Here is a 26,006-nt window from a genome sequence, read left to right as displayed (position 1 = left end):
TAATTGCCATTTGTCTGGGGTTCATCTTTGGTTTCCCATTTTTGGATATTTGTTTTGGTCTCACTTAAGGCCATAACAGACCCACTTGTTGGTCAAGCCCTGAGCCTTTGGAGTAGGAGCACTGACTTCAAGACCCTAGACTACCAGAGAACTAACCCTAGGGAGTATCAAATAGTGAGAACTCACACAAACAAAACCACTTGAATACAAGACCTGGCATCACCCAACCACCAGTAGCACCCTGTGCAGGATGCCTCACTAAACAACAAACAAAACAAAAATACAAACCCAATCATCAGCAGACATGATTAACACCTCACTCAGCCTTGCCCAGCAGAGGAAAAACAAACAAATAAGCAAAAACCAGCACAAATCTCACCACATATGAAGTTCACACAAACCACTGGACCAACCGTAGGAGGGCAGAAACCAAATAGAAGAAAGAATTCAGCCTTCTTCAAGGAAAGAATTCAACTTTCCTTGAAGCCTGGGAAAAGGAGACCTCAAACACAAAAACATTTTTTAAAAAATAATGAAAAGACAGAGAAATGCTAAACAAATGAAGGAACAAACTAGAAACACAGATGTCCAAATAAATGAAGAGGAAACAGGCAAACTACCTGAAAGAGAATTCAGAATAATGATGGTAAAGATGATCAAAAACCTTGAAAACAAGATGGAGAAAATGCAAGAATCAATTAACAAAGACACAGAAGAATTAAAGAATAAACATACAGAGACAACACAGTTACTGAAATTAAAAATACTCTAGAAGGAATCAATAGCAGAATATCTGAAGCAGAAGAATGAATCAATGAGCTGGAAGATAAAATGGTGGAAATAACTTCTGAAGAGCAGGATAAAGTAAAAAAGAATGAAAAGAACTGAGGACAGTCTCAGAGACCTCTGGGACCATATCAAAGGTGCCAACTTTCAAATTATAGGTATCCTAGAAGAAGAAGAGAAAAAGAAAGGGTATGAGAAAATTTTTGAAGAGATTAGAGTTGAAAATTTCCCCAACATGGAAAAGGAAATAGTCAAGTGCAAGAGGCACAGAGAGTCCCCTACAGGATAAACCCAAGGAGAAACATGCCAAGACATGTACTAATCAACTGTTGAAGACTAAACACAAAGAAAGAATATGAAAAGCAGCAAGGGAGAAACAACAGATGACATACAAGGGAAACCCCATACACTTAACAGCTGATCTTTCGGCAGAAAGTCTTCAGGCAAGAAGGGAATGGCAGGATATACTTAAAGTACTGAAAGGTAAAAATCTACAACCAAGATTACTGTACCTGGCAAGGATCTCATTCAAAATTGATGGAGAAATAAAAAGCTTTTCAGACAAGCAGAAGTTAAGAGAATTCAGTACCACCAAACCAGCTTTATGACAAATGTTAAAGGGACTTATATAGTCAAGAAATACAGGAGAAGAAAAAAGACTTACAAAATCAACCCCAAACAATTAAGAAAATGGCATAGGAACATATATACCAATAATTACTTAAATGTAAATGGATTAAATTGGCCAACCAAAAGACACAGACTGGCTGAATGGATACAAAAACAAGACCCATATATATGCTGTCTACAAGAAACCTACTTCATACCTAAAGACACATATAGACTGAAAGTGAGAGGATGGAAAAATACATTCCATGCAAATGGGAAGCAACAGAAAGCTGGAGTAGCAATCCTCATATCAGACAAAATAGACCTGAAAGTAAAGATTACAAGAGATAAGGCAGGACACTACATAATGATCAAGGGATCAATCCAAGAGGAAGTCACAACAATTGTAAATATCTATGCACCCAACATAGGAGATCTCAATACATAAGACAAACACTAACAGACATAAAAGGAGAAATTGACAGTAATGTAATAATAGTAGGAGACTTTAACACCCTACTCACACCAAAGGACACATCATCAAAAAAGAAAATTAATAAGGAAACACAAGTCTTAAATGATAGGTGATATGGATCTCATTGATATTTTTCAGGACATTCCATCCAAATGCAGAAGAATACACCTTCTCAAGTGCACATGGACCATTCTTCAGGACAGACCACATCCTGGGTCACAAATCAAACTTCAGTAAATTTAAGAAAATTGAAATTGTATCATGCATCTTCTCTGACCACAAAGCTATGAGACTAGGTATCAATTACAAGAAAAAAAAAACTGTAAGAAAAACAAAGACATGGAGATTAAACAACACGTGTCTAAATAACCAACAGGTTACTGAAGAAATCAAAAGGGAAATCAGAAAATTTCTAGAAACAAATGACAATGAAAACAAGACAACTCAAAACCTATGGGATGCAGCAAAAGCAGTTCTAAGAGTGAAGTTTATAGCAATACAATCCCACCTCAAGAAACAAGAAAAACATCGAATAGACAACCTAACTTTACACCTAAAACAACTGGAAAAAGAACAACAACAACAACAACAAACCCCACAAAATTAGCAGAAGGAAAGAAATTATAAAGATCCAAGCAGAAACAAATGGAAAGAAATGAAAGAAACAATAGTAAAGATTAATAAAACTAGAAGCTGGTTCTTTGAAAAGGTAAACAAAATTGACAGACCTTTAGCCAGACTCATCAAGAACAAAAGAGAGAAGAATCAAGTCAACAAAATTAGAAATGAAAAAGGAGAGGTTACAACAGACAATGCAGAAATACAAATGATATTAAGAGACTGTTATAAGAGACAACTATATAGCAATGAAGTCTAAAACCTGGAAGAAATGGACAGATTCTTAGAAAAGTTCAATCTTCCAAGACTGAACCAGAAAGAAATAGAAATTACGTACAAGCACTGAAATTGAAGCTGTGATCAAAAATCTCCCGAAAAACAAAAGCCCGGGACCAGATGGCTTCACAGGAGAATTCTGTCAAGTATTTAGAGAAGAGCTAACGCCTATCCTAAGAATCTTTCAAAAAAATTGCAGAGGAAGGAACGCTTCCAAACTCATTCTACGAGGCCACCATAACCCTGATACCAAAACCAGACAAAGACAACACAATAAAAGAAAATGACAGGCCAATATCACTGATGAACACAGATGCAAAAATCCTCAGCAAAATTTTAGCAAACAGAGTTCAGCAACACATCAAAAAGCTCATAACACTATAATCAACTTGGGTTTATTCCAGGGATGCAAGGATTCTTCAATATACGCAAATCAATCAATGTGATACACCATATTAACAAATTGAAAGATAAAAACCATATGATTTTCTCAATAGATGCGGGAAAAGCCTTTAACAAAATTCAGCACCTATTTATGATTAAAACTCTTCAAAAAATGGGTATAGAAGGAACCTACCTCAACATAGTAAAGGCCAGATATAATAAGCCTATGGCAAACATTATCCTCAGTGGTGAAAAACTGAAAGCATTCCCTCTAAGATCAGGAACAAGACAAGGGTGTCCACTTTCACCACTATTACTCAACATAGTTCTGAAAAGTCCAACCTATAGCAGTGAGAGAAGAAAAAGAAATGAAAGGAACCCAGATTGGAAAAGAAGTAAGCTCTCACTGTTTGCAGATGACATGTTACTGTTCATAGAAAACCCTAAAGGTAGTATCAGAAAATTACTAGAGCTAATCAGGGAATTTGGCAAAGTTGCAGGATATAAAATCAATACACAGAAATCACTTGCACTTGTATATATGAACAGTGAAAAATCAGAGAAATTAAGGAATCAATCCCATTCACCATTGCAACAAAAAGAATTAAATGTCTAGGAATAAACTTACCTAAGGAGACAAAAGAACTGTACACAGAAAATTATAAGACACTAATGAAAGAAATCAAAGATGACATAAACAGATGGAGAGGTATTCCATGTTCCTGGGTAGGAGGAATCAATATTGTGAAAATGACTATACTACCAAATGCAATGTACAGATTCAATGCAATCCCTATCAAATTACCAATGGCATTCTTCACAGAACTAGAACAGAAAATTTCAAAATTCATATGGAAGCATAAAAAACCCCAAATAGCCAAACCGTTCTTGAGAATGAAGAATGGAGCTGGAGGAATCAACCTTCCTGACCTCAGATTATACTACAAAGGCTACAGTCATCAAGACAGTATGGTACTGGCACAAAAACAGAAATATAGATCAATGGAACAAGATAGAAAGCACAGAAATAAACCCATGCCCCTACGGGTACCTTATTTTTGGCAAAGGAAGCAAGAATATGCAATGGGGCAAAGACAGCCTCTTCAATATATGGTGCTGGGAAAAGTGGACAGTTACACGTAAAAGAATGAAATTAGAACACTTACTAACACCATACACAAAGATAAACTCAAAATAGATTAAAGACCTAAGTGTAAGACCAGAAACTATGAAACTCTGAGAGGAAAACATAGGCAGAACACTTGATGACATAAATCAAAGCAAGATTCTTTATGACCCACCTGCTAGAGTAATGGAAATAAAAACAAAAGTAAACAAGTGGGACCTGATTAAACTTAAAGGCTTTTGCACAGCAAAGGAACCTATAAGCAAAGTGAAAAGACAACTCTCAGAATGAGAGAAAATAATAGCAAGTGAAACAACTGACAAAGGATTAATTTCCAAAATATACAAGCAGTTCATACAACTGAATACCAGAAAAACAAACAACCCAATCAAAAAGTGGGAAAAAAACCTAAACAGACATTTCTCCAAAGAAGACATACAGATGGCTAACAAACACATGAAAAGATGCTCAACATCACTCATTATTAGAGAAATGCAAATCAAAACCACAATGAGATATCACCTCATATCAGTGAGAATGGCTGTCCTCTAAAAGTCTACAAATAATAAGTGCTAGAGAGGGTGTGGAGAAAAGGGAATGCTCCTGCACTGTTGGTGGGAATGTAAGTTGATACAGCCAGTATGAGAGACAGTATGGAGGTTCCTTAAAAACCTAGGAATAAAACCACCATATAACAGAGCAATCCCACTCCTAGGTATATACCCTGAGGAAACCAAAATTGTAAGAGACACATGTATCCCATTGTTCACTGCAGCACTATTTACAATAGCTAGAACATGGAAGCAACCTAGATGTCCATTGACAGATGAATGGATAAAGAAGTTTTGGTACATATACACAGTGATATTACTCAGCCATAAAGACAAACATATTTGAGTCAGTTCTAATGAGGTGGATGAACCTAGAACCTATTATAGAGAGTGAAGTGAGTCAGAAAGAGAAAGATAAATACCGTATTCTAACGCTTATATACAGAATCTAGAAAAATGGTACTGAAGAATTTACTTACAGGGTAGCAATGGAGAAACAGACATAGAGAATAGACTTATGGACATGGGGAGAAGGAGGAGAGGGCGAGATATATGGAAAGAGTAACATGGAAACTTACATCACCATATGTAAAATAGATAGCCAAGGGGAATTTGCTGTATGTCTCAGGAAACTCAAACAGGGGCTCTGTGTCAACCTAGAGGGGTTGGGTGGGGTGGGAGATGGGAGGGAGCTTCAAAAGGGAGGGGATGTATGCATACCTATGGCTGATTCATGTTGAGCTTTGACAGAAAACAGAAAATTCTGTAAAGCAATTATCCTTCAATTAAAAAGAATATTACTCAACCTAAAAAAAAGCGCTAAGATTCCATTAATGAAAAAATATCGATATTATAGCAAGGAGTACTAGTCAGAAATTAAGACATTTCAGGTGTCTGACTAGCTTTGGGATAAACAAAAGCTTATTATCTTAAATGAAACTATAATGATAAAAGTTTAAAGAAAATACTTCTTCTTTAGTAAAATACCTAGAATACCTGAGTTTCTCAAACTAGGAGTATCTTTGCTTGTCTTAGCTGACTTATCCTTTGAAACTCACTTTTCCTCAGGAATCTTTCACCGAATTACTGCCACAGCCTGCCTGGCCAAAAGAGAGTGGGGGTGTACGATGTAGACAATGAGATATAAAGAAATACTTTTTTTTTAGTTGCACATGTCACATAATTGGGGCTTCCCAGGTGACTCAGTGGTAAAGAATTCACCTGCCAGTGCAGGAGACATGGCTCTGTCACTGGATGGGGAAGATCCCCTGGAACATGAAATGGCAACCCATTCCAGTATTCCTGCCTGCAAAATTGCGTGGACAGAGGAGGCTGGTGGGCTGCAGTCCCTGGGGTCACAATGAATCAGACCCAGTGGGGTGACCGAGCACACAGGCACACATAGCTGTTTTACTCCTGGTGGTGTGGAGATCTTATAGCATAGGATTGTAATTTATGTGCATTTTAATCTCTACTGTTCAAAATGAGCAATAACATAAGTTAGATTGGTACCTTTCTGTTCTAGCTGTGAAGGTGGAAGAAATTTATTGATACAGTGACATTATGATGAGATTACAGAGTTATGTAACTACCCTAAATATTACTTGCAGCTACTCATCATCCGCTGAGTAAGGGGAGGGAGGTGAGGTAGGGCTGGGGCAGCTGACATATATTAAATTCCTACTCTGTTGGGCATGTGCTAGACACATCTCCATGTATGCTTTCACTTATAGTATGTAGGTAAATGTAACAGTACAGGAAGTAGAGCAAAGTAAAGAAGCACTGTTTACAAACATATCTTTTTTTTGTATAGACGGTCAGCTTTTTAAACTTTTCATATTCTCTGTCATCCACTTTTGGCCAACCACACCCTTTGTTTCCAGCTCTCTGGGTCACGGCTACCTGGGATTGCTGTATAGTGCTCATGTGGCCAGACAGCCATTTAGTGGGGATTTTAAGTTCTCAGACTATAGTTAACAGTCGTGTATTATATACTTTAAATTTTGCCAAGAGGGTAGATCTTACTTACGTGCTCTTGCCACAAAAACATTTTTAATTAAAAACAAAGTGGGGTGGGAGACACAAAAGGAAACTTTTATAGGTGATGAATAAGTTTATGGCTTTAATTGTAGTCTCACAGATGTATATTTATCTCCAAACTTACTGAGTTTGTACACATTAAATATATACAGCCTTTTGTGTCAATCATATTGCAATAAACTGGTTTTTAAAAAACTTTTTAAAGGGAAAATTTATACTTTTAAGAAATGTTGAAGATTAAAATAGAAAAAATCTTTAGTATATATTGAATATTTATTAGAATATTAAAATAATCCTGTTATTTTTATAATTCCTGATTATTGTCAAAATAACTAACATTCTCATTGTAAGAACAACCTTGGGAGACAGCATGATTATTCCCATTTTTCAGATGAGACAGTTAAGGTTCAAATGTTGTGTTAAGTTTCCTAGGGATGCTATAACAAAGTACCATACATCAGGTGCCTCAAACAACAGCAATTTATCTTCTCATAGTCATGGAGGCTAAAAATTTAGGATTAAGGTTTTGTCACTGTTTGTTCCTTCTGAAGGTTGTGAGGGAGAATCTGTTCCATGCCCTTCTTCCTGTCTTCCCTTTGTGTGTGTCTGCCTCTGTATTTAAATTTTCCTCTTTTGTAAAGACAGCAATAGTATTGGACTGGAGCTCACCCTGGTGACGTCATCTTAACTTGATCATCTCCAAAGACCCTGTTTCCACAGAAGGCCACATTCACATATCCTGGGATTAGGCCTTTAGCATCTTTGGGGAAGACACAATTCAACCCATAAAGGATATGAAGTCATTTGATTAGGGTCTCTTAAGTAGGAAAAGTTAGACATAGTGCATTGTACAGCCACTGAAATAGTAATTTTAAAAGAATATGAAATATATCTGTAATACCACATTGAAAATCAACTATACTTCAATTTTAATAAAGTAAAATTCACTTTATAATATTTTCTTATGCCTGGGTAGATTTTATTTAAAATTAACTGAGTTTCTAAAATATTTAATAGCATTTTTGGTTGTACTGTATTTCAAATTCTTTTTCTTTCGTTGGATGATAAATAAGTGCTATGACACCAGCTGTGGAAAGTTGTCCAATACTCAGTGCTTAGATCTGAGTTTAAATCCATTAATTTAACTAATTAAGTTAACTACAAATTAACTACCATTAATTCAGTGTAAAGCTTTAAAATGTCAACTCCTCCACCGTATTTTGAGATGCCCATCAGAATACTGTTTATTTCAGGTGCACTCTGATACTAGATTATCTGTACATTTCACACTCTGGAAGAATTATGGTTTCACCTGTGTTAATATGCATCTTGTGATCAGAGATTTCTGAAGATTGGAGAGAGCAAGCGTCTACTAGGATAATAAAACAGTGTGTGGTAATATGTTGATCTCTTCCTCCTCTACCCCCCAAATCTCTGCTGTATCTTCCTTTTTCTTGTAAAATGATTTTAGACTTACAGAAATGTTGAAAAATAGTACAGATAACTTTTTCCCTGAACCTTTGGAGAGTAAGCTGCTGACTTGATACCCTATCATTCCCAGATACTTCAGTATATATAATTGCTGCAAATAAGGACATTCTTCTGCATAGCTTTGATGTAAACATAAAACTCAGGAAATTCACAATAATACATTGCCACCAACTAATCCATAGACCATATTCAAATATTTTTACCCTTAGATATGCTCTTCATAGCAAAAGAATTCAATCCAAGATCCTGCTTTGCATTTAGTTGTCATATCTCTTTAGTATTCTTCCATCTGGAATAGTTCATTAGTCTTTCCTTGATTTCTCAGCACTGTGACACTTTGGAAGAATATGTTTTGTGGAATGTGTTTGAATTGGAGCTTTTGTGATAGTTCCTCATGACTAGATTCAAGTTATGTGTCTATGGCAGGAATATCACAGAAGTGAAGTGTTCTCATTTTTTAGAGGGGTGAAGGTTTGATTTGTCCCTTGACTGGTGATACTCACTTTGATCACTCAATTAAGGTGGTGTTTACCAAGCTTCTTTACTGCAAGGTACACTTCTTCCCTTTGTAATTAATATTTATTTTGTGGACTCTTTGCAATCTCATGGATTGTAGCCCACCAAGTCCTCTGTCCATGGAATTCTCCAGGCAAGAATACTGGAGTGGGTTGCCATGCCCTCCTGCAGGGGATCTTCCCAAGCCAGGGATCCAACCTGTCTCTTAAGTCCCTTGCATTGGCAGGAAGGTTGCTTACCACTAGCGCTACCTGAGAAGTCATATTTTGTGTGCAAACTGTAAATTCTTGTCATCAAATTTTCACCCACTAAATTTAGCATTGGTTGTTTCTTGACTGAATTTACTACTATTAGGTTGGTGCAAAAGTAATTTTGGTTTTACATTGTTAAACTTTGCCATTTCATATTGGAATGCATTCTTAAATAAATGAGATTATTTTATACATTATTTTAATGCGTATTTCCTGCTTAGTTTTTTTACTCCTATAACTTATTACCTGCTGATTATTTTATATTTATTTTAGACTATAGAAATGGTGTTAGACAAAAGGCAAATTTGAGTGTTTTTTTTATTTGAGTTCAAAATGGGTCATAAAGCAATAGAGACAACTCGAAACGTCAACACCGCATTTGGCTCAAGAACTGCTAATGAACATACAGTGCAGTGTTTCTTCAAGAAGTTTTGCAAAGGAGACAAGAGCCTTGAAGATAAGGAGCATGGTGGCCAGGCATCGAAAGTGGACAATGGACAACTGAGAGCAGTCATCGAAGCTGACCCTCTATGACTACAGAAGTTGCTGAAGATTCCATGTCGACCGTTTTATGGTCATTTGGTATTTCAAGCAAATTGGAAAGGTGAAAAAGTTTGATAAGTGGATATCTCATGAGCTGACTGAAAATAAAAAAAAATATTGTCATTTTGAACTGTCTTCTCTTATTCCATGCAACAACAGTGAACCATTTCGCAATTGGATTGTGACATGTGACGAAAAGTGGATTGTATACCAAATTGGTGATGACCAGCTCAGTGGTTGGGCCGAGAAAAGCTCCAAAGCACTTCCCCAAACCAAACTTGTGCCAAAAATAGGTCATGGTCACTGTTTGGTGGTCTTCCTGCCAGTCTGATCTTTCTGAATCCTGGCAAAACCATTACATCTGAGAAGCAGGCTCAGCAAATTGATGAGATGCACCAAAAACTGCAAAGCCTGCAGCCAGTATTGGTCAACAGAATGGGCCCAGTTCTTCTCCATGACAGCATCCTACCACACATTGCACCAGCAACACTTCAAAAGTTGAACAAATTGGACTATGAAATTTTGCCCCACCTGCCATATTCACCTGACCTCTCAGCAACCAACCTTGGCTTCTTCAAGCATCTTGACATCTTTTTTCAGGCAAAACACTTCCACAACCAGTAGGAGACAGAAAATGCTTGCCAGGAGGTGGTGAATCCTGAAGAAAGGATTTTTATGCTACAGGATTAAACAGACTTATTTCTCATTGGCAAATGGTTCCTACTTTGTTAATAAAGATGTGTTTGAGCCGAGTTTTAGCAATTTAAAATTCACAGCCTACTTTGTTAATAAAGATGTGTTTGAGCCGAGTTTTAGCAATTTAAAATTCACAGCCTACTTTGTTAATAAAGATGTGTTTGAGCCGAGTTTTAGCAATTTAAAATTCACAGCCCTAAACCGTGATTGCTTTTGTATCAACCTAATATAATGGTTTCCAAATGTTGGTTTTCCTGACATTCTACTGTAAGGAAGAACTTTTTCTTCTCCCTGTTCATTTATTTATATATAAGCATGGAATCTTGACTTTCTATGAGTAATGGTTATGTCATCATTTTTTTTTCACTTTGTCCAAATTGTCAAAAGTTGGTCAATGGGAGACATTTCAAGCTGGCTTCTATTTCTTTTTTACATATTCCCGTAATTTTTTAAAGCATTTCCACTAGTAATTTCTTCACCAAAACAGTAAAAGAAGTAAAAAATAAAGGCTCAGTGAAAAAAACAGAAAACGTCAATAAAGAAATAGAGAATATAAAGAGCTAAATGGAAGTTTTAGCATTGAAACCCATAATAACTGAAAGAAAAAACTCACTGGGTAGGCTTATAGTAGAATGAAGGGGACTAAGGGATCTTGAAGATAAGATAGTAGACGCTACCCAATCTGAACAAGAAGGAAAAATAGAGCAAATAAATGAGCAGAGCCTTAGGTACCTGTAGGGTTATGACCAAAAAAGACTACAACAAGAGAAGGAGAAGAGTGAAAGAATGCAGGGCTGAGAAGTAATTAAAGAAATAATGGATGCAAACTTGCCATCCTTGGCAGAAGACATAAACCTACACCTCCAAGAAACTGAGAAAATTCCAAACAAGATAGATCCAAAGAAATGTGCAAGATAAAACTTATGTAAAATTAAAGACAAAGGAAAAATCTTGAAAACACAAGGAGAGAAGTGGCACCTTATGTATGGGGAAAAACAGTTCCAGTAATAGTGGATTAATCATCAGGAACCATGGAGGCTATGAGACATTTGCAAAATATTTCTCAAGTACAGAAAGAGCTCAGAACTTCTATATTCAGGAAAAATACCCTTCAGGAATGAAGGGAGAAATCAAGATATTCTTAGATGGTGAAAAACAAATAGAATTTGTTTCCAGCAGCCCTACCCAAAAAGAATATTTAATTTAAAACCCAACAGCACCCAAAAATAAAAATAAAATAAAATCCAACAGCACATATTCAGGACTTCTTTGCTGAAAACTTCAAAATACTAATAGGAGAAGTTAAGGGAAACTTAGGGAAATGGAGAGGAAATGGAGAGATGTGCTGTGTTCATGGATTGGAAGATTCAACATAGGAAAGATGAATTCTTCCCCAATTGATACACACGTTTGATGTAATTCCTATTAAAATTCCTTGAAGATTTTTTGTTTTTGTTTTTGCTTTTTTGTTGAAATACGGTTGATTTACAATGTTGTTAGTTTCTGATATACAGCAAAGTGATATATGAGATCAGATTCTTTCCCGTTGCTGCTGTGCTACTCAGTCACTGGTCGTGTCTGCCTCTTTGTGACCTCTGCCCATGGGATTCTCCAGGCAAGAAGACTGGAGTGGGCAGCCATTCCCTTACCCAGTGCATCTTCCTGGCCCAGAGATCAAACCCACAACTCTGCTTTGACAGGAGGACTCTTCACCACAGAGCCACCTGGGAAGCCCTCTTTTCCTTTATAGTTTATTATAAAATAGTGTAACTCCTTGTGCTACTCAGTAGGTCCTTGTACTTAACTATTTTATATAGTAGTCTGTATCCATTAACTCTGTTAAGATTTTTAATAGGTATGGTTATCCTAAAATTAATACAGAAATGCAAAAGAATTAGAAAAGTTAATAAAATTTTGAAAAGAAGAATAAAATGTGAAGAATCCATCTTTAATTTTAAGAGTTTTTATAAGAATCAAGGCTTAGTAGTAGGGACATTGACACATTGATTAGTAGAATAGAATAGAAAACTCAGAAATATCTAGACAAGTACAGCCAATGAATTTGTGACTAAAGTACAAAAACAGTGAAGGAAGAATAGTCTTTTCAACAAATGATGCGGGGTGGGGGGGGAAATACTTTTACCCTAAACCTCACACTAGGATTAAAAACAGAAGAAAATTTTTAGGACATAGGCCTCAGTTAAAAATGCTTAATCATGACACCAAAAGCACAGTTCGTAAAAGAAGAAAATTGATAACCTGGACTTTATCAAAATTAAAAAGTTTTTCTGTGTGCAAAACTCTGTTAAATGGATGCACAGTAAGGAAGAATAGTGGCAAAGCACATACCTGATAAAGGATTGTTATCTACAATGTATAAAGAATTCTCAAAACTGAACCAGAAAAAAACAAATCCATTAGGAAAAAAGAGATTTGGAGGGAATTCCCTGGCCGTCCAGTGGTTAGAACTCCATGCTTTCGTTGCCAAGGGTCCCCCCCATTCAATCCCTGGTCAGGGAACTAAGATCCCACAAGTTGTGGGAAATGGCCAAAAGAAACAAAGCAACAGATTTTTGCATTTTTAGAAAAATTTAGGAAAAAATGGACGTGTCACTGAAGGTGATATATGAATGGCAAATAAGTATATTCCCTTCATAGATCACCCTTCACATTGTTGTGGTGAAGGGGCTTACATAACTCAATAAAGCTATGAGCCGTGCTATGCAGAGCCACCCAAAACAGACAGGACTGTGGGTCACAATAAACTGTATGGATCACAACAAAAATTGATCAAAGAGATGGGAATACCAGGCCTCCTTACCTGTCTGAGAAGCTTTTATGCAGGCTAAGAGGCAGCAGTTAGAGCTGGACATGGAACAACAGACTGGTTAAAAATTTGGAAAGGAGTACAACAAGGCTGTATATTGTCATCCTACTTATTTAACTTTCATATTTAACTTAGTCAAAGTGGGGTTGCAGCGGGGAAATTCTTTGTGATGAAATAGTTCTGTATTTTGATTGTAGTGGTGATTGCATAAATCTACACATGTGACAGTGAAATTGTATAGAGCAAAATAATGAAGGAGCACGTCAAGGCTGTATATTGTCACCCTGCTTATTTAACTTGTATACAAAATGCATGCGTGAGTCAGCTCTTCGCATCAGGTGGCCAAAGTATTGGAGCTTCAGCTTCAGTATCAGTCCTTCCGGTGAATACTCAGAGTTGATTTCCTTTAAGATTGACTGGTTTAATCTCCTTGCTGTCCAAGGGACTCTCAAGAGTCTTCTCCAATACCACAGTTCAAAAGCATCAATTCTTCAGCACTTAGCCTTCTTTATTATCCAACTCTCACATTCGTACATGACTACTGGAAAAACCATAGCTTTGACTAGATGGGCCTTTGTTTGCAAAGTGTTGTCTCTGCTTTTTAATACGCTGTCTAGGCCTGTCTTAGCTTTTCTTCCAAGGAACAAGCATCTTTTAATTTCATCACAACAGTCACCATCTGCAGTGATTTTGGAGCCCAAAAAATAAAGTCTCTCACTGTTTCCATTGTTTCTCCATCTATTTGCCATGAAATAATGGGTCCAGATGCCATGATCTTTGTTTTTTGCATGTTGAATTTTAAGCCAGCCTTTTCACTCTCCTCTTTCACCTTAAAGAGCCACCTGGGAAACCTAGTTCAAAGGATGGGTAGGAATAACCAAAGCAGCACGTGGTTTTAAATAAAACAAAGTCTGTTTTTCATGGATTTAAGAAATGTAATCAGAGAAAAAGTCACATTCCTGTTCTTAAGGTTGGAAAACTCTTAAGATTAGTCAAGGATGTCAAAATAAATTACAGATCCGTGTTGTCACCTGTTCTTTTCCTCCTTGGGATTTTCACACTTACAGTTATGTATTTACTGCTTCTCCAGGCAAAAATACTGGAGTGGGTTGCCATTTCCTTCTTCAGGGCATCTTCCTGGATCAGGGATTGGTAGGTGGATTCTTTACCGTCAAGCCATGTTATGTATTTAAATAATTGTTTAATATTCTGTCTACTGTGGAGTTGTAAGCATTCTGTACTCAGCATTGTAGTCCCAATTCCTATTCTAGTGTCTGGCAGCACTTAGTAAACACTTACTGAATGTGTTCATACATGAAATAAATGACGGCAAAACTGGTTAAATTAAAACAAAAGACAGTTACAGAAGTGAAAATCAGGATGATAAAATAGAAAAGTTTAGTGTAATGGTAACAGTTGAGTAGAATGACACAAGATTTAAGCTTTTACAGCTAAGAACTTGAGGGTTGGATTTTGTAATGATGCTAGGTTTACCAAAGAATGCCAGACTGAGCAGTAAATGAGCTGTGGCATGGCTGTAGAGATAGAATGTAGCACAGGTTAAGGAAGAGACCAAAGCATGAGCCTCTTAATACTGGCTGCTTTCTAGTGAGGCGGCTTTCTTGACAAAACACCTCCTAAACGACAGGTCTGTTCACTGGTGCCCTCAGAGGTCCTGCTTGAAGCATCCTGATGATGCCCTCGGCGCGCTGGATGCTTCCTCCTCGCTGTGCCTCTGCACACCTGCTGCTGGTGCGGGAGGGGTACGCGTGTCAGGATTCGTTTACTTGTTTGTGCTGTCAGCCCTTTTCATGCTGGTTTATACTTCTTATTTTAGATGATTTAAATAATTATTAGATCAATCAAGGAAAAAGTTAAGTTTCTGGAAAAACTTAAAAGTTTCCTGTGAAACCCAAGTTGAATGCTTTGTAAAGATTTGATAAAAGGTAATTACTAAAAATAAATACTGCTTGGTATTTGGTCATCTAAATTTTTAGTAAATGGTAGACATTCCCTTTGGGGTTTGGGGGTTTATTGTGTTTTGGGGTTTTTTTGGTGTGTGTGTACTGAAATCCCTGTACTGCAACCTTAGGAGGCATCATTCACATATGTCAGTCAAAATGGCTATCTTTAATAATCTACAAGTAATAAATGCTGGAGAGGATGTGAGAAAAAGGAACCTTCCTACATGTTGGTGGGAATGTAAATTGGTGCAGCCACTATGAAGAAAACTAGGAAGATTCCTTTTAAAAACTAAAAATAGGGTTACCATATAATCCTGCAATCCCATTCCTGGGCATATATCTGAAAACTTTAACTCAAAAAGATACATGCACCTCAGTATTCATATCAGCACTGTTCACAATAGCCAGGACATGGAAGCAACCTAAGAAGCCAAGACAGATGAACAGATAAGATGTGACATATATATACACACAATGGAATATTACTCAGCCATAGAAGAGTGAAATAACACCATTTGCAGCAACATGGATGGGCCTAGATAATATCATATTTAAGTCAAATAAGTCAGAGAAAGACAAATATGATATCACTTATATGTGGAAACTGAAATTCTGTGGATGAACTTGTTTACAAAACAGAAATAGACTCACAGACATAGAAAACAAACTGATTACTAAGGGAGATGGTAAGGAAGAGATAAAATGGAAATTTGGGGTTAACAGATACACACTACTACTATATAAAGCACATTACAACAGGGATCTACTATATAATACAGGGAACTATATTCAATATCTTTTAATAGCCTTTAATGGAAAAGAATCTGAAAATATGTTTCTGAATCACTTTGCTATACATCTGAATCACTATAAATCAACTATACTTTAATAAAAGTATTTATTTTAAAAAAGAGTATTCATTGACCTCTTCCAGTGGAAACAGTTGTTATCTTACTAGTCAACTCCTAAACTATGTTTTGGTGGCGGTTTGGTTCAAGAAGTTGTGTCCAAGTCTTTGGGAAACCATGGACTGCGGCCTGCCAGGCTCCTCTGTCCATGGGATTTCCCAGGCATGAATACTGGAGTGAGTTGCCATTTTTTTCTCCAGGGGAATCTTCTCAACTCAAGAATCGAACTGGGTCTCCTTCATTGCAGGCGGATTCTTTACTGACTGAGCCACCAGGGAAGCCAAACTAGGTCTTAAAAGGAAAGCAGTTTATAATTGATTTAATTCATGCTGAAGTGTGAATAGCAATTCCACAAACCTCCCAGAAATGGTTCTTCTTTTTAAAAAGGATATTCTTTTTAGGTTAAGTTTTAATCTATTTCAGACAGAGGACCAAGTGAACATTTGAAGTGGAAGTTGCTCAGTCGTGTCCGACTCTTTGTGACCCCATGGACTATACAGTCCATGGAATTCTCCGGGCCAGAATACTGGAGTTGGTAGCCTTTCCCTACTCCAGGGGATCTTCCCAACCTAGGGATCGAATCCAGGTCTCCCGCATTGCAGGCGGATTCTTTACCAGCTGAGCCACAAGGAACATTTGAGTCTTTGTGGAAAAAGCTCTCTGTCTGTTCCCCTCTTTCAGATCTAAGTATTCCATGGTTAGGGGACTCAAATGGGAAAATGGTGGCCATCCCTCCCCCAATCCATCTATGAAAGGCCTGGACAACCTTCTCATATTTAAGCCTTCCGTCTAGAATGCACAAAGTACCTAGATCAAGAGTGACAGGGAGTTTTTTTCACCCTGACTACTGTGACAGAGTCAGAAGCCTGGATGAGGTGAGGCTTCATGTCATCCTGGATAGTTGCATCTCATGTGCCTTCTCTCTCCCTCACCCTGGGCTGAAAATGGTGAGTTATGCAGTAGAGGGGAGGAGGTCTCACATTTCATTGTAGCCTGTGTGAGTTGGTGAGCTACAGGCCTACTGTGCAGAAAGACCCTGTGGAACTCTCTTGACCTGAGGGAGAGGACGGTAATTATACTGCCTTGCAAGGTATCTTCCAGTAAACACTCCTTAGCTGCCCGTGATTGTCTGTCTGTAGCTATAGGTCATCCTTAGCTGATTATGAAAGACCTAGTTGGCATGGGAAAGATAGTTGAGTGGTATTTACCGCATACGGTAGAAAAAGGTAGATTGTGAGGTGCAGAGAGATTCTGTGATAAATGCAGGCAATAAATGTAAAATTTTATGAAGGCAGAAGAAGGAAAAAAACATTTATTGACTGACATCCACTATGTTCCAATCACATTCATCGCTACTTCTCATATTTTCCTGCCAAGTAGAAGTTGTGTAGTCCAATACATTCTACCTTAAAAATTAACTTGTTTCCTTTTCTGCTCCATAATATATTATTGATTGTTTTGATACAAAGTGTTGTGAATTATTATTGAATAAAATCGGTGTTCTTAGAAGATACACCGTGTTTGCCCTGTGTCTTCATGTCTTCTCTGGCACAACCGCCTCCTGCTCTAGTGCGGGGTCTGGTCTGAGAAGCACAGGCGCATTTGTCCTCAGAGCAGCCTCGGGGGAAAGATAGTACTTTACAGATGAGAAAAGGGAGGTTCAGAGAGGGAACGTCTCGCAGGTACTACATGTCAGTGCTTAATTTCCCCCCCACACTCCCTCTCTTACAGATTTTGTGGTTCTATAAAACAGAAAAACTAGCAATATAAATAGAGTGCTGATCTAAAAGTTAAGAAGCCTTTTTGGTTCTGTTCCTAGCAAAGTTGTTGACTTGTAGGGAAATCTTTTGACCATTCCTTAGAGAATTCTTATATTTCATTTCCTCATATGCATATTGTTTCATTTCATCCTTAATGTTAGGGAAAGGTACATACATATTTTTAAGAGTCAGACACTTGGCATGCTTGAAGATAAGTTCTTAATAAAAGCAATTATTAGTGAAATAATGCCGTTAAGAACTCTCTCAAGTCTGGTGCACTCTTCTGTGTGTCCACACACACTTGACTTTTAAACACAAAGTCATTGTCAACAATTGTTGTTTTCCTTACTATGCCGAAAAGAAACTGTTTTAGTCTGCTGCTTGATTCAAGCCCTCCATGTCTACCAGTTCCCTAAATGTATGATTTGTACATAGGTATTACAGTGGCCAGGTGCTCAAGTTTTAATGTCAGCAAAATCCGGTATTAAATCCTGACTCCAAATTATTCGTGTGACACTAGGTAAAATACTTCAACTCTCAAGCTGTCCCTCAGTTTCCTTATTTTAAAAAAGGAGTAGTAATGCCTATTTCATGGGTTTTTAGAAATCTCTCAAACTGTCTAATGATTACATTAGAATGTTGTTATATGGTAATGCCTGAAAATTTGGTGTTGATGTTTTACCTTGTAAATTCATTTTAAATTGAATAAATGTATTTTTGTAAGTATTTTAAGTTTATAGATTCATATCCATTAAGTGAAATTTACTTGAAAATACTAAGTAATTCCACAATTTAATGACCCATTTTTTTATGATTGATATTGTAAATAACAAGTTGTCATACACTTTAGATTGATTTTGATGGGGGAAGGATATTTTGTGATATGTGGCATTCAATTAATCTAGTTGGTTAATTTGGTAGTATAAAAGAATTTGCAGCTAATGAGTTTTCATACTCCTGAAGATAATTTTATAGATGCTGCATTGCTCCCAGATATTTGCTGGCTCCTTGTTTTAAAGTAGGACTTTCCCCTGACAGTGTATGCTAATATTTGGAAAATTCTCTATCAGTAGGCTAGCAGCATCTTGACAGCCCTGTGTTCTGCTTCTACCTTGCTAATTGTTTCCTTGGGATTATTTGGATTGTGTCAAAAGCTTTTTGCAAATCCTCTTATTACTGAAGTCATTGTTGCCAGCAGGAATAAGATTAAAGGTGCTTAAGTCTGTAGAGTTGTTTCTAATTTGTACGTGTCATTTCAGTGGCATTTTAACAGAACACAGTCTCCTGTCCCTCCCCTCTCCCTCAGTACTATCTTAAGTTAGGTCCAAGAAGCCAGACCATTGGAAGAAATCTCATTTTATCCTCCTAATTATTATGCTGGCACTCAGGAGATAATTTTTCCCTTCATGCACTGCCAATTAATATGCAAATAGACTGATAAATATTTATGCAATGATTTAAATTATGCAGGGGGTGCTTTCAGTGTATTCCGTAAATGAATTGTTCATGGACTTCAAAGTGCTGGCTGCTGAGCTAACGAGGAGAGATTTGCATAAGGCCCTAATCACGCGCATACTGATTAAGCTTCATTATGGAAACTGCCAGCTGCAATCTTTGTTTCTATTTTATTACAAAAAGGGGAACTTTTCATGCTTCAGTTGCCTTGACAATGTCAGTCCTAGCTGGTAAGAGAGACTAAAACTACTCTGAGCAACTGAAGTTTCCTTATTCAGTTGAAGATTGCTATGGTGTAACTGAAGTTGTATTTTGCTTCTCCCCAATCCACTTTCCACCTCCCACCCTTGTTCTCTAAAGAATATAGTGTAGATTTGTTAGAAATAGTAGTACCTTCTTTCTCCCACGCCAAACCGCTACCTGTTTCTTCCTTGCTTTGGACTGTCTGAACCTCTAGAAGATTTCACAGCAATGCTGGACTGCAGTGACTATGTCCTAGGTGGGTACCAGCACAGTTCTTTCTTATAAGCTTTAATATGGAAATAGTGTGTGTAGGGTTGACTATGCATAAATACTTAATCGCATATGCAACCAACTTGTGGGAGGGGGGAGAAGTGGACTGAGCTGGGAAGGAGGAGAGTATTTGCAAAGCATAAGCCTGCTTGAATTTACAGTAAGTTCCTCCCTACCACTAGCTCTTCTGGTTCAGAGGATATTTTCAGTAAATACTGTGGATTTAGAGCTCTACTTGAATGGAGGACATTTTTGCTTTTTGGGAATTTCTGTTGAGAGCGTTTCATATTGTTCTAAAAAAACAGTCTAAATCTGAAACAAGATATAAAGTGTGCCTCGATAATATGTACATATTAGTAAAAATGTTTTGCATACTGAATATGAATATCTTATCTAAAAACCAAAAATGCCTGGTGAAAAATAAGATGGAGCCATAGTACATAGTTGTTCCCATAAATCCTTAATGCAGAAGGTAGTTGGAATGGTTAACTGCAGTAGGACCATTGATCAGTTTCCAGATTTTAGAAACTGTTAACTATTTTCAAATTTTAATTAATACTAGCCTGTTTTATTTTTAAAAATCAACTTCTGTTCTTTAGGAAACAATTTTTAAGTGCTGGAAAGCATGTTTTTAGAGTTTTTTTCCTAAAAAACAGTAAGATTTGGGGAGAGAAATGTGTGGCTTGAATATATAAACTGTCTTTGGTTAAGGTTTAAAATAGATTGAGACACTTTGGTTTTTAGATGTACTGTGACTATAGTAACCGTATTTTGTGCTGAGTTTTTTCTATTTATATGAAGAATTATTGAATCCTCTTTGGGTTACTCTGGTCATATCTCCAAGTGATGCTATGAACCCCAGATTATTTTTTTTCCTGTATGTAATCTTTCCCACTTGAAAAGTGGAGGCTGTCCCTAAGACCATTGCAATTGCTCATAATAAAATGACAGATCTGAAAATGTTTGAATTTTTAGGCAGAAGGCATGGTCTAAACCCAAGATAGTAGTGATACTTACACAACATGATAGAAACCACTCTGAAAAGGGTGAATGGCTAAAATGACAAACTGATGTCAAGAATTGAGTCCAAGAGCAACCTGTAGACTGTGTTTTAGACTCATAGTCGGTTTAGTGTGCCTAGAGAGAAGAAAAAATCTTCAAACATAAATAAAACTTACTTGTATTTACTCTTTTACATCCACTAAGTTGGGAACTCAAGAAAGGAAAGTGCCTTTTTGAAATATTTTTGGCAATATATTTTAGAATTAGAAATTGTTATTTCAGTTCACAGTTAATATCATTTAAACATTTTTCCATTCCATTCCAATGTACAACATTCATAGTTGTATAGTTAGTCAGCATTTGGTTTTATTTATTTTTGTGTATGTGTATTAAACTCTTGAGAGTTTAATAGAAAATGCATAGAAGATTCACATGGAATATCTGTGACATAATTTTTAATTTATACGTGTGGAAACCAAGATATGAATTATACAAGATCATGACTTGTTAAGAACTATGCCTGCAGCTTTGTTTTTATGGTTTGTGGGGGAAAATTGTTACCCTTCTGATGAACGTTAACTAGTTCATCATTTTTTCCCATTTTGTTTTAACATAACATTATAAAGGAAGCACTGAGCAGCATGTATGCTTTATTAGTATATTCTATTACATTTATTGTGACTTTTCTTGACGTTCATAAGATTTCGGTTAAGTCATTCAGAAAGCTGATATTTCCTAAGTTGTACACCTGTTGCTTTCAAAACTTAGTATGCTTTCAGATGATATTTAAATTTTTCTGAATGGGTCTGGGAAGGAAGTTATAGAACTGTCTTCATTTATGACTGCAGACTTAACAAATTTGAACTCTGAACATGTGAAGAACAGAACAAAGATATGTTAGAACTACTTAAGCCCATAAGGCAAGCATTTGTTTCAAAAACTGCATTAGAAAAGCCATTGCATAACTTCCAGATTGGAAATGAAATTTATGGGAGGATTCTTGATTCTTTCTTACCAGTTATGCCTGTGGATAAAATAACTAAGGGCAACGTGTTGGGGATTACTAACGATTATTTTGATTTTCTAGTTAAACATTTAAGCAGATGACAAAATGGGCTCGAGTCAAAATCTGAATAAATACAGTTTAAGTATTATTCTCTACTAATGATTATAGTTAGATGGTTCTTAATATGATGGGCAGAAAAGTTAGAACTTGCTTGATAGTAAACTTATTTGATTATAAATATGCTAAGTTTCAGCTCACAAGAGAAATAGAATAAGATATATAATATATAAAAGTATAGTTTAGAGGTAGGAATAAAGTGCACTTGTTCTTGTTTTCCCTCTTGCATATCTTCTAAGATGCTTAATATTGCTTGATGAAAATTTACTACTATGAAAGTGTCCATTTAGGATATCAAGGCAGTATCATTTTTAAGTGAGTATGACTGTGACTTAATTTTACAATTATTAGATGTATCTGTTATGCCTTGTAATCCAGCTTCTTGTACTAGTTTATAATTGTATGATTTTGGTATATTTTCACTTTGATGCATGTTTAGTTTCTTTTGGGGGGCATGGAGAGTAAATATGGAGTTATTTTTCTTAGACATGTTTTCTTTTTATTCTGTTGAGTTATTGTCCAATCTCTTATCAAGATTACCAGTAGCTTATTTAGGTTATAATTAATGAATATCTTTACTTATGAAAAAAGAAACTTTTTGGGAATAACATATTTTGCTTTGTGAGGTACTTCTCCCCCTCCCACCCCAATTTTGTTTCTGTAATATACTCTATGCTTCATATTATAAATCATTTTCCTCTTTTTTATATTATACTCTCATAATTTTTCAGGTTAGATTTCTGTTGTCTCTGTTGGAAGAATCTTAAATTTCTTTAAAAGATGATTTATTTGTGGATCATTTCAGAGTTAAGGAAATCTTAAATTTCTTTCAGATGAAATTATATTATAGTTTCCAATGTTTTAGTGTTGACACCATCTCTCCTTGAACTTTAGGGCTGTGACATTAGTCAGTATTCTTAACCTTTTTGTTTGCCACAATTTTTGCCTACCCAAACACATCCCCAAGTTTTAAAAAATCTCTAATTTATTGCAGACTCAAGAATGAACAATCCGTCAGAAACCAGTAAACCATCTATGGAGAGTGGAGATAATAACACAGGTAAGAGATGGTTCTCAGATCCAGCCTTTTAATTAAATGTAATAGTGCTAAAAGAAGAAACTTCCTATTTAACTCGTTTTCGGTGAATAAAAACCAATGTGAGTATTGAGCTGTCAAATAAAGTTAGTATTTGCAGAAACTGGGATTGTATTTACTTGAGATTATATAACTTCTGCAGATTGTTTACTCTTTTCCTGCTGTATATCAGAGAAACTGTAGAGTAGCTGAGAGAATGATCTTGTGGGTCGGTCAGTTCTGCGTATGAACTATTGGTCTAGCTTTGTGACTTTAGGCAGCTTCCCCAATCTTTCTGAGACTTAATTTGTTCACCTGTAAAATGGGAATAATAAATTTCACAGGTCACTGTGAGTATTACAGGAAATGTATTGAACATTCTGGCAGCTATACAGTAGCCTTTCAGTAAAATGTTGTTCCTGTCATGGCTGTTAATCAAGATAGGAAATCTTATCCACATTTAGTATAAATTGTACTGAAGTAACATTATTAATATAAGTAGATAAAAACATATCTGTTCTTAATACATCCTTTTAATAGGTGATTTTTTAGAAAAAAATTATACTTGATTAAACCCTTTTTCAGGCGATAATTAATACCATAAAATGAGGAAACTGAGACCCCCCTTGGGAGGAGGCGAGACTGTAAAGGATAGATTGTCCCCACAGCCCATACTCTTTTTTTTTTCTTTTTCATTTATTTTTATTAGTTGGAGGCTAATTACTTTACAGTATTGTAGTGGTTTTTGCCATACATTGGCATGAATCAGCCATGGGTTTACATGTGTTCCCCATCCCGATCCCCCCTCCCGCCTCCCTCCCCACCCCATCCCTCTGGGTCTTCCCGGTGCACCAGCCCTGAGCGCTCGTCTCATGCATCCCACCTGACAGCCCACACTCTTGCCTCCTGATATCTGACTGTGTATCTTTGTCTGCCAGAGATGGTGCGGGGACTTCCCCAGTTTCTAGTAAAGGCATCAACTACAAATATACAACCATTTAAGAAGGGATACCCAGAACGTAACAGTTTCACTAGGTTTTTTACTAGCAGAGAGGGTTGCCTCTTTGACTTGTCATTTTTAAAATGCCTAACTATTAAAAAAAAAAAAAGTCTAGTTATGGGAGATAGCAGGACTTCCCAGGTGGCACCAGTGGTTAAGAAGTGATGTGAAGTCACTCAGTCGTGTCCGACTCTTTGCGACCCCATGGACTGTAGCCTGCCAGGCTTCTTCATTCATTGGGTTTTCCAGGCAGGAGTACTGGAGTGGATTGCCATTTCCTGCTCCAGGGGATCTTCCTGACCCAGGGATTGAACTGGGGTCTCCCGCGTTACAGGCAGATTCCTTAAAGTCTGAGCCAGCGGGTTCAGTCACTGTAGGAGACTCGGGTTCAGTCCCTGGATCAGGAGGATCCCTGGAGGAGCACGTGACAACCCACTCCAGCGCTTTTCCCTGGAGAATCCTGTGGACAGGGAAGCTGGCGGGCTGTGGTCCAGAGGGTCGCAAAGAGTCGGACGTGACTGAAGCAACTTCGCACACACCCACACGTAGGACACAGTAAACGTGGGAGTCCCTCTTGGAAACTGTCTTTGTTTTCCACCCCTCCTTGCTACAGTGCCTTTTAATTTGAAGTAGATGAGTTGAACCAGTATAGGAGCTTCCTGCCCATATTTCTTTCATTTACAATTTTTCTATACCGTGAGATACTTGTTAATCTTTTAATCTTTAAAACATACCTGCTTCTTTACATGAAACTGAGCAGTGAGGTTTCCTGTTGTATTTAATACCTCTCTCAAGTTACTCTGAGGCTAACCATATAGACTGTGGTAAATATATCCTGAGAAGGGAAGGGCAGCATTCTGCTCTGTCTGAAGTGTCAACCAGTTTCCTTTGTATCTCCATCTTCCTTTTTTTTTTTGGTAGCTGCAGTCCCTCTGCCAGTATTTGGCCACCTAACTTAGGTATGGGACTTGTTTGCAGAGAGAAATAAGGCAGTTGATACCATTAAGATGCTAGAAGAGAATGAGCAGGACACCTGTACCTAAAGAACAGGTTCAAAGATGAGTCGTGTATTTCTTAAAGAAGGGAAACAGACCCAGAATGATTGGATAACACTGCGAATGTTCACTGTATCAGATTCCTTGGGAATCCATCACTATAGTAGAAGTTTCAGTAGCTACCATTTATTGAGTATCACATTTAATAAAACCCTGGTGACATGTTTTTAAAAATCTTAAGCACTATATGCATTACCTGGTTTTAACTTGAGTTCTTTTGAGAGCCCTGCAAGTTAGGTATTATTTCAAGGAATAGAAAATTGAGACACAAAGCCAGCCAGGAAATAAAGGCAGGATCAGAATTTATACCCGACATATGGTTCATGCCCTGCATATGGTTCCTCCTATGATTGTAATAAAATAAAACTGAAAATTTAAGCAACACTTTGTGTATCTGTTTCAGATCTAAAACCATTTATAGAGGTGTGTAAGATAAATTCTAGCTGAAACACTTGCTGAAACAGTCTCATGAATTTCTTGCCGTTTTAAGATGGAGTGCTTGGTAGACTCATCCTACCATAGAGCTGAGCGGTATGAATTTAGATATTTTACTTTTTAATGTCTCTAAAACTGATTTTGTGGGTGGTACTTTCTTAGACTTTTTTTTTAATTTCCATCACCAGCAATAATGGTTGATTTTACAAAACAGGGGAAATTTGTTTTCTTTTTTCTCAAGAATTACTGCTAATGAAATAATAGTAGAAGTTGGATCAAACATGAGATGATCTTAACTCTGAAGCGTGATGGCTCACACTTTCTCTGTGTTGACTGAAGCATTTGTTGCCTTTATAAAATTACAAATTACTTCCATGTTATAGGCTTTTATGTTCACTTGAGGATAACCTTGAATGTCAGTTTCTTAAATGGTAAAGGTCTGTCACTGTGTTGTTAGCGTCGCCAACTGATGTCAGGTGGTTACCTCAGGAACATAAAAATACATTTGAGTTCCAGTTTGTGTAGTA

At 36.9% G+C, this 26,006-nt stretch overlaps 1 protein-coding gene across 4 annotated transcripts in view; it reads left to right on the top strand.

The window, feature by feature from the left end:
- Nucleotides 1-26,006, top strand: part of POU2F1 (POU class 2 homeobox 1) — a 195,722-nt gene that overhangs the window by 89,119 nt on the left and 80,597 nt on the right. For 3 of the 4 annotated variants that reach the window (XM_043450202.1, XM_043450207.1, XM_043450222.1), the window contains one exon: nt 22,909-22,974. In XM_043450202.1, the coding sequence (XP_043306137.1) occupies nt 22,909-22,974 (66 nt within the window). Of the gene's footprint in view, nt 1-18,768; nt 19,776-22,908; nt 22,975-26,006 lie in introns of those variants that run through there. The other variant, XM_043450215.1, reaches the window with a different exon arrangement.

The sequence above is a fragment of the Cervus canadensis genome, chromosome 2 (assembly GCF_019320065.1).
Source record: "Cervus canadensis isolate Bull #8, Minnesota chromosome 2, ASM1932006v1, whole genome shotgun sequence".
In the NCBI taxonomy this organism is placed as follows: Eukaryota; Metazoa; Chordata; class Mammalia; order Artiodactyla; family Cervidae; genus Cervus; species Cervus canadensis.
The sequence above is the reverse complement of the archived record's forward strand: the minus strand, read 5'-3'. Positions and strand labels throughout refer to the sequence as shown.